Below are 9926 nucleotides of genomic sequence, written 5' to 3'. Positions count from 1 at the left end.
AGGGAGATACAGGGAGACACAGAGACTGGGGCAGGGAGACACAGAGAGACGGAGCGACTGGGGCAGGGAGACACAGAGAGACACACAGACAGAGGCAGGGAGACACAGAGAGACATAGAGACTGGGGCAGGGAGACACAGAGAGACACAAAGACAGGGGCAGGGAGACACAGAGAGACACACAGACAGGGGCAGGGAGACACAGAGACTGGGGCAGAGAGACACAGAGAGAGACACAGAGACTGGGGCAGGGAGACACACAGAGACACAGAGACTGGGGCAGGGAGACACAGAGAGAGACACAGAGACTGGGGCAGGGAGACACAGAGACTGGGGCAGGGAGACACAGAGAGACACAGAGACTGGGGCAGGGAGACACAGGGAGACACAGAGACTGGGGCAGGGAGACACAGAGAGACACAGAGACTGGGGCAGGGAGACACAGAGACTGGGGCAGGGAGACACAGAGAGACACAGAGACTGGGGCAGGGAGACACAGAGACTGGGGCAGGGAGACACAGAGAGACACAGAGACTGGGGCAGGGAGACACAGAGAGAGACACAGAGACTGGGGCAGGGGGACACAGAGAGACACAGAGACTGGGGCAGGGAGACACAGAGAGAGACACAGAGACTGGGGCAGGGAGACACAGAGAGACACACAGACAGGGGCAGGGAGACACAGAGACTGGGGCAGGGAGACACAGAGAGACACAGAGACTGGGGCAGGGAGACACAGAGAGACACAGAGACTGGGGCAGGGAGACACAGAGAGAGACACAGAGACTGGGGCAGGGGGACACAGAGAGACACAGAGACTGAGGCAGGGAGACACAGAGAGAGACACAGAGACTGGGGCAGGGAGACACAGAGAGACACACAGACAGGGGCAGGGAGACACAGAGACTGGGGCAGGGAGACACAGAGAGAGACACAGAGACTGGGGCAGGGAGACACAGAGAGACACACAGACAGGGGCAGGGAGACACAGAGACTGGGGCAGAGAGACACAGAGAGACACAGAGACTGCAGCAGGGAGACACAGAGAGACACAGAGACTGGGGCAGGGAGACACAGAGAGAGACAGAGACTGGGGCAGGGAGACACAGAGAGAGACAGAGACTGGGGCAGGGAGACACAGAGAGACACAGAGACTGGGGCAGAGAGACACAGAGACTGGGGCAGAGAGACACAGAGAGACACAGAGACTGGGGCAGAGAGACACAGAGACTGGGGTAGGGAGACACAGAGACTGGGGCAGGGAGACACAGAGACTGGGGCAGGGAGACACAGAGAGACACAGAGACTGGGGCAGGGAGACACAGAGAGACACAGAGACTGGGGCAGAGAGACACAGAGACTGGGGCAGAGAGACACAGAGAGACACAGAGACTGGGGCAGGGAGACACAGAGAGACACAGAGACTGGGGCAGAGAGACACAGAGACTGGGGCAGGGAGACACAGAGAGACACAGAGACTGGGGCAGGGAGACACAGAGACTGGGGCAGGGAGACACAGAGAGACACAGAGACTGGGGCAGGGAGACACAGAGACTGGGGCAGGGAGACACAGAGAGACACAGAGACTGGGGCAGGGAGACACAGAGAGAGACACAGAGACTGGGGCAGAGAGACACAGAGAGACACAGAGACTGGGGCAGGGAGACACAGAGAGACACACAGACAGAGGCAGGGAGACACAGAGAGACACAGAGACTGGGGCAGGGAGACACAGGGAGACACAGAGACTGGGGCAGGGAGACATAGACAGAGACACAGAGACTGGGGCAGGGAGACACAGAGACTGGGGCAGGGAGACACAGAGAGACACAGACACAGAGGCAGGGAGACACAGAGACTGGGGCAGGGAGACACAGAGACTGGGGCAGAGAGACACAGGGAGACACAGAGACTGGGGCAGGGAGACACAGAGAGACACAGAGACTGGGGCAGGGCGATACAGGGAGAAACAGAAACTGGGGCAGGGAGACACAGGGAGACACAGAGACTGAGACAGGGAGTCACAGAGACTGGTGCAGGGAGACACAGAGACTGGGGCAGGAAGACACAGAGACTGGGACAGAGACACACAGAGAGACACAGAGACTGGGGCAGGGCGATACAGAGACGAGGGCAGAGAGACACAGGGAGACACAGAGACTGGGACAGAGACACACAGAGAGACACAGAGACTGGGGCAGGGAGACACAGGGAGACACAGAGACTGGGGCAGGGAGACACAGGGAGACACAGAGAGACACAGAGACTGGGGCAGGGAGACACAGAGAGACACAGAGACTGGGGCAGGGAGACACAGAGAGACACAGAGACTGGGGCAGCGAGACACAGAGAGACACAGAGACTGGGGCAGGAAGACACAGAGACTGGGACAGAGACACACAGAGAGACACAGAGACTGGGGCAGGGCGATACAGAGACGAGGGCAGAGAGACACAGGGAGACACAGAGACTGGGACAGAGACACACAGAGAGACACAGAGACTGGGGCAGGGAGACACAGTGACGAGGGCAGAGAGACACAGGGAGACACAGAGACTGGGACAGAGACACACAGAGAGACACAGAGACTGGGGCAGGGAGACACAGTGACGAGGGCAGAGAGACACAGGGAGACACAGAGACTGGGACAGAGACACACAGAGACTGGGGCAGAGAGACACAGAGACGAGGGCATGGAGACACAGAGACTGGGGCAGGGCGATACAAGGAGACACAGCGACTGGGGCAGGGAGACGCAGAGACTGGGGCAGGGACACACAGAGAGACACAGAGACTGGGGCAGGGAGACACAGAGAGAGACACAGAGACTGGGGCAGGGAGACACAGAGACTGGGGCAGGGACACACAGAGAGACACAGAGACTGGGGCAGAGAGACACAGAGAGAGACACAGAGACTGGGGCAGGGAGACACACAGAGACACAGAGACTGGGGCAGGGAGACACAGAGAGAGACACAGAGACTGGGGCAGGGAGACACAGAGACTGGGGCAGGGAGACACAGAGAGACACAGAGACTGGGGCAGGGAGACACAGGGAGACACAGAGACTGGGGCAGGGAGACACAGAGAGACACAGAGACTGGGGCAGGGAGACACAGAGACTGGGGCAGGGAGACACAGAGAGACACAGAGACTGGGGCAGGGAGACACAGAGACTGGGGCAGGGAGACACAGAGAGACACAGAGACTGGGGCAGGGAGACACAGAGAGAGACACAGAGACTGGGGCAGGGGGACACAGAGAGACACAGAGACTGGGGCAGGGAGACACAGAGAGAGACACAGAGACTGGGGCAGGGAGACACAGAGAGACACACAGACAGGGGCAGGGAGACACAGAGACTGGGGCAGGGAGACACAGAGAGACACAGAGACTGGGGCAGGGAGACACAGAGAGACACAGAGACTGGGGCAGGGAGACACAGAGAGAGACACAGAGACTGGGGCAGGGGGACACAGAGAGACACAGAGACTGAGGCAGGGAGACACAGAGAGAGACACAGAGACTGGGGCAGGGAGACACAGAGAGACACACAGACAGGGGCAGGGAGACACAGAGACTGGGGCAGGGAGACACAGAGAGAGACACAGAGACTGGGGCAGGGAGACACAGAGAGACACACAGACAGGGGCAGGGAGACACAGAGACTGGGGCAGAGAGACACAGAGAGACACAGAGACTGCAGCAGGGAGACACAGAGAGACACAGAGACTGGGGCAGGGAGACACAGAGAGAGACAGAGACTGGGGCAGGGAGACACAGAGAGAGACAGAGACTGGGGCAGGGAGACACAGAGAGACACAGAGACTGGGGCAGAGAGACACAGAGACTGGGGCAGAGAGACACAGAGAGACACAGAGACTGGGGCAGAGAGACACAGAGACTGGGGTAGGGAGACACAGAGACTGGGGCAGGGAGACACAGAGACTGGGGCAGGGAGACACAGAGAGACACAGAGACTGGGGCAGGGAGACACAGAGAGACACAGAGACTGGGGCAGAGAGACACAGAGACTGGGGCAGAGAGACACAGAGAGACACAGAGACTGGGGCAGGGAGACACAGAGAGACACAGAGACTGGGGCAGAGAGACACAGAGACTGGGGCAGGGAGACACAGAGAGACACAGAGACTGGGGCAGGGAGACACAGAGACTGGGGCAGGGAGACACAGAGAGACACAGAGACTGGGGCAGGGAGACACAGAGACTGGGGCAGGGAGACACAGAGAGACACAGAGACTGGGGCAGGGAGACACAGAGAGAGACACAGAGACTGGGGCAGAGAGACACAGAGAGACACAGAGACTGGGGCAGGGAGACACAGAGAGACACACAGACAGAGGCAGGGAGACACAGAGAGACACAGAGACTGGGGCAGGGAGACACAGGGAGACACAGAGACTGGGGCAGGGAGACATAGACAGAGACACAGAGACTGGGGCAGGGAGACACAGAGACTGGGGCAGGGAGACACAGAGAGACACAGACACAGAGGCAGGGAGACACAGAGACTGGGGCAGGGAGACACAGAGACTGGGGCAGAGAGACACAGGGAGACACAGAGACTGGGGCAGGGAGACACAGAGAGACACAGAGACTGGGGCAGGGCGATACAGGGAGAAACAGAAACTGGGGCAGGGAGACACAGGGAGACACAGAGACTGAGACAGGGAGTCACAGAGACTGGTGCAGGGAGACACAGAGACTGGGGCAGGAAGACACAGAGACTGGGACAGAGACACACAGAGAGACACAGAGACTGGGGCAGGGCGATACAGAGACGAGGGCAGAGAGACACAGGGAGACACAGAGACTGGGACAGAGACACACAGAGAGACACAGAGACTGGGGCAGGGAGACACAGGGAGACACAGAGACTGGGGCAGGGAGACACAGGGAGACACAGAGAGACACAGAGACTGGGGCAGGGAGACACAGAGAGACACAGAGACTGGGGCAGGGAGACACAGAGAGACACAGAGACTGGGGCAGCGAGACACAGAGAGACACAGAGACTGGGGCAGGAAGACACAGAGACTGGGACAGAGACACACAGAGAGACACAGAGACTGGGGCAGGGCGATACAGAGACGAGGGCAGAGAGACACAGGGAGACACAGAGACTGGGACAGAGACACACAGAGAGACACAGAGACTGGGGCAGGGAGACACAGTGACGAGGGCAGAGAGACACAGGGAGACACAGAGACTGGGACAGAGACACACAGAGAGACACAGAGACTGGGGCAGGGAGACACAGTGACGAGGGCAGAGAGACACAGGGAGACACAGAGACTGGGACAGAGACACACAGAGACTGGGGCAGAGAGACACAGAGACGAGGGCATGGAGACACAGAGACTGGGGCAGGGCGATACAAGGAGACACAGCGACTGGGGCAGGGAGACGCAGAGACTGGGGCAGGGACACACAGAGAGACACAGAGACTGGGGCAGGGAGACACAGAGACGGGGGCAGGGCGATACAGGGAGACACAGAGACTGGGGCAGGGAGACACAGAGACGGGGGCAGGGCGATACAGGGAGACACAGAGACTGGGGCAGGGAGACACAGAGACGGGGGCAGGGCGATACAGGGAGACACAGAGACTGGGGCAGGGAGATGCAGAGAGACACACAGACAGGGGCAGGGAGACACAGGGGGGTTGGTAATGTGTGACACTGGGGATGTTGTCGGGTTATAAAGATTTCACAGTGACCTAATGAATACGAGATTGACACTGGGTTGAGCTCCTCTGGCTCTTTGTGAAATGTGGAGACAATCCCTCCCCAGTGTGACAGACGAGGTTTCATAGACCCACACGAACATCCCTTCCAATGGACAGTTTGCTCGTTGGGCCCTGGAAGGCAGTCACCTCTTGATCCTGAGTAGTGACCCTCTTGTCCTTTCCAAGCCGGGACATTTTGGACCTGCTCACTCGCACATCTGTAACAACGGATCCTAAAACAGGACAACGCCACAATCACAAAGAGGCAGCAGGTACGGGGATGGTCAGTGCTGAGGGAGGAGCAGGTACTGGGATGGTCAGTGCAGGGGGAGGGGCAGGTACTGGGATGGTCAATGCAGGGGGAGGGGCAGGTACTGGGATGGTCAGTGCTGAGGGAGGGGCAGGTACTGGGATGGTCAGTGCAGGGGGAGGGGCAGGTACGGGGATGGTCAGTGCTGAGGAAGGGGCATGTACTGGGATGGTCAGTGCTGGGGGAGGAGCAGGTACTGGGATGGTCAGTGCTGAGGGAGGAGCAGGTACGAGGATGGTCAGTGCTGAGGGAGGAGCAGGTACTGGGATGGTCAGTGCTGAGGGAGGGGCAGGTACTGGGATGGTCAGTGCTGAGGGAGGAGCAGGTACGGGGATGGTCAGTGCTGAGGGAGGGGCAGGTACTGGGATGGTCAGTGCTGAGGGAGGAGCAGGTACGGGGATGGTCAGTGCAGGGGGAGGGGCAGGTACTGGGATGGTCAGTGCAGGGGGAGGGGCAGGTACTGGGATGGTCAGTGCAGGGGGAGGGGCAGGTACTGGGATGGTCAGTGCTGAGGGAGGAGCAGGTACGGGGATGGTCAGTGCAGGGGGAGGGGCAGGTACTGGGATGGTCAATGCAGGGGGAGGGGCAGGTACTGGGATGGTCAGTGCTGAGGGAGGGGCAGGTACTGGGATGGTCAGTGCAGGGGGAGGGGCAGGTACGGGGATGGTCAGTGCTGAGGAAGGGGCATGTACTGGGATGGTCAGTGCTGGGGGAGGAGCAGGTACGAGGATGGTCAGTGCTGAGGGAGGGGCAGGTACTGGGATGGTCAGTGCTGAGGGAGGGGCAGGTACTGGGATGGTCAGTGCTGAGGGAGGGGCAGGTACGGGGATGGTCAGTGCTGAGGGAGGAGCAGGTACTGGGATGGTCAGTGCTGAGGGAGGAGCAGGTACTGGGATGGTCAGTGATGAGGGAGGAGCAGGTACTGGGATGGTCAGGGCTGAGGGAGGGGCAGGTACTGGGATGGTCAGTGATGAGGGAGGAGCAGGTACGGGGATGGTCAGTGCTCAGGGAGGGAGCAGGTACTGGGATGGTCAGTGCTCAGGGAGGGGCAGGTACTGGGATGGTCAGTGCTGAGGGAGGAGCAGGTACGGGGATGGTCAGTGCAGGGGGAGGGGCAGGTACTGGGATGGTCAGTGCAGGGGGAGGGGCAGGTACTGGGATGGTCAGTGCAGGGGGAGGGGCAGGTACTGGGATGGTCAGTGCTGAGGGAGGAGCAGGTACTGGGATGGTCAGTGCAGGGGGAGGGGCAGGTACTGGGATGGTCAGTGCTGAGGGAGGAGCAGGTACTGGGAAGGTCAGTTCTGAGGGAGCAGGTACTGGGATGGTCAGTGCTGGGGGAGGGGCAGGTACGGGGATGGTCAGTGCTGAGGGAGGGGCAGGTACTGGGATGGTCAGTGCTGAGGGAGGGGCAGGTACTGGGATGGTCAGGGCTGAGGGAGGGGCAGGTACTGGGATGGTCAGTGCTGAGGGAGGGGCAGGTACTGGGATGGTCAGTGCAGGGGGAGGGGCAGGTACTGGGATGGTCAGTGCTGAGGGAGCAGGTACTGGGATGGTCAGTGCTGAGGGAGCAGGTACTGGGATGGTCAGTGCTGAGGGAGGAGCAGGTACGGGGATGGTCAGTGCTGAGGGAGGGGCAGGTACTGGGATGGTCAGTGCTGAGGGAGGGGCAGGTACTGGGATGGTCAGGGCTGAGGGAGGGGCAGGTACTGGGATGGTCAGTGCTGAGGGAGGGGCAGGTACTGGGATGGTCAGTGCTGAGGGAGGGGCAGGTACTGGGATGGTCAGTGCTGAGGGAGGGGCAGGTACTGGGATGGTCAGTGCAGGGGGAGGGGCAGGTACTGGGATGGTCAGTGCTGAGGGAGCAGGTACTGGGATGGTCAGTGCTGAGGGAGCAGGTACTGGGATGGTCAGTGCTGAGGGAGGAGCAGGTACGGGGATGGTCAGTGCTGAGGGAGGGGCAGGTACTGGGATGGTCAGTGCTGAGGGAGGGGCAGGTACTGGGATGGTCAGGGCTGAGGGAGGGGCAGGTACTGGGATGGTCAGTGCTGAGGGAGGGGCGGGTACTGGGATGGTCAGTGCTGAGGGAGGGGCAGGTACTGGGATGGTCAGTGCAGGGGGAGGGGCAGTTACGGGGATGGTCAGGGCTGAGGGAGGAGCAGGTACGGGGATGGTCAGTGCTGAGGGAGGGGCAGGTACTGGGATGGTCAGTGCTGGGGGAGGGGCAGGTACTGGGACGGTCAGTGCAGGGGGAGGGGCAGGTACTGGGATGGTCAGTGCTGAGGGAGGAGCTGGTACTGGGACGGTCAGTGCTGAGGGAGGGGCAGGTACTGGGATGGTCAGTGCTGAGGGAGGGGCAGGTACGGGGATGGTCAGGGCTGAGGGAGGGGCAGGTACTGGGATGGTCAGTGCTGAGGGAGGAGCAGGTACTGGGATGGTCAGTGCAGGGGGAGGGGCAGGTACGGGGATGGTCAGTGCTGAGGGAGGGACAGGTACGGGGATGGTCAGTGCTGAGGGAGGAGCAGGTACTGGGATGGTCAGTTCTGAGGGAGGAGCTGGTACTGGGATGGTCAGCGCTGAGGGAGGGGCAGGTACTGGGATGGTCAGTGCTGAGGGAGGGGCAGGTACTGGGATGGTCAGTGCTGAGGGAGGAGCAGGTACTGGGATGGTCAGTGCTGAGGGAGGAGCAGGTACGGGGATGGTCAGTGCTGGGGGAGGGGCAGGTACGGGGATGGTCAGTGCTGGGGGAGGGGCAGGTACGGGGATGGTCAGTGCTGGGGGAGGGGCAGGTACTGGGATGGTCAGTGCAGGGGGAGGAGCAGGTACTGGGATGGTCAGTGCTGGGGGAGGAGCAGGTACTGGGAAGGTCAGTTCTGAGGGAGGGGCAGGTACTGGGATGGTCAGGGCTGAGGGAGGAGCAGGTACTGGGATGGTCAGTGCTTAGGGAGGAGCAGGTACTGGGATGGGCAGTGCTGAGGGAGGGGCAGGTACTGGGATGGTCAGTGCTGAGGGAGGGGCAGGTACTGGGACGGTCAGTGCTGAGGGAGGGGCAGGTACTGGGATGGTCAGTGCAGGGGGAGGGGCAGGTACGGGGATGGTCAGTGCTGAGGGAGGGGCATGTACGGGGACGGTCAGTGCTGAGGGAGGGGCAGGTACTGGGATGGTCAGTGCTGAGGGAGGAGCAGGTACTGGGATGGGCAGTGCTGAGGGAGGAGCAGGTACTGGGATGGGCAGTGCTGAGGGAGGGGCAGGTACTGGGATGGTCAGTGCAGGGGGAGGGGCAGGTACGGGGATGGTCAGTGCTGAGGGAGGGGCAGGTACTGGGATGGTCAGTGCTGAGGGAGGGGCATGTACGGGGATGGTCAGTGCTGGGGGAGGAGCTGGTACGGGGATGGTCAGTGCTGAGGGAGGGGCAGGTACTGGGACGGTCAGTGCTGAGGGAGGGGCAGGTACTGGGATGGTCAGTGCTGAGGGAGGGGCAGGTACTGGGATGGTCAGTGCTGAGGGAGGGGCAGGTACTGGGATGGTCAGTGCTGAGGGAGGGGCAGGTACTGGGATGGTCAGTGCTGAGGGAGGAGCAGATACTGGGATGGTCAGTGCTGAGGGAGGAGCAGGTACGGGGATGGTCAGTGCAGGGGGAGGGGCAGGTACTGGGATGGTCAGTGCTGAGGGAGGAGCAGGTACTGGGATGGTCAGTGCTGAGGGAGGGGCAGGTACTGGGATGGTCAGTGCTGAGGGAGGGGCAGGTACTGGGATGGTCAGTGCTGAGGGAAGGGCAGGTACGGGGATGGTCAGTGCTGGGGGAGGGACAGGTACGGGGATGGTCAGTGCTGAGGGAGGAGCAGGTACTGGGATGGTCAGTGCTGAGGGA

General features: G+C 61.0%; 1 protein-coding gene across 1 annotated transcript in view; it reads right to left on the bottom strand.

Moving 5' to 3' along the window:
- The window catches only part of LOC140472446 (leucine-rich repeat-containing protein 71-like), a gene marked incomplete at its 3' end in the record, with an annotated part of 252430 nt that overhangs the window by 79548 nt on the left and 162956 nt on the right, over positions 1-9926 (bottom strand). Inside the window, exon 7 of the mRNA XM_072567491.1 lies at positions 5896-5981. Coding sequence (XP_072423592.1) covers positions 5896-5981 — 86 coding nt within the window. The remainder of the gene's footprint in view (positions 1-5895; positions 5982-9926) is intronic.

Source organism: Chiloscyllium punctatum, unplaced genomic scaffold, assembly GCF_047496795.1.
Source record: "Chiloscyllium punctatum isolate Juve2018m unplaced genomic scaffold, sChiPun1.3 scaffold_330, whole genome shotgun sequence".
Taxonomy (NCBI): Eukaryota; Metazoa; Chordata; class Chondrichthyes; order Orectolobiformes; family Hemiscylliidae; genus Chiloscyllium; species Chiloscyllium punctatum.
Note: the sequence above shows the minus strand (reverse complement) of the source record. Positions and strands in the feature narration are given on the sequence as shown.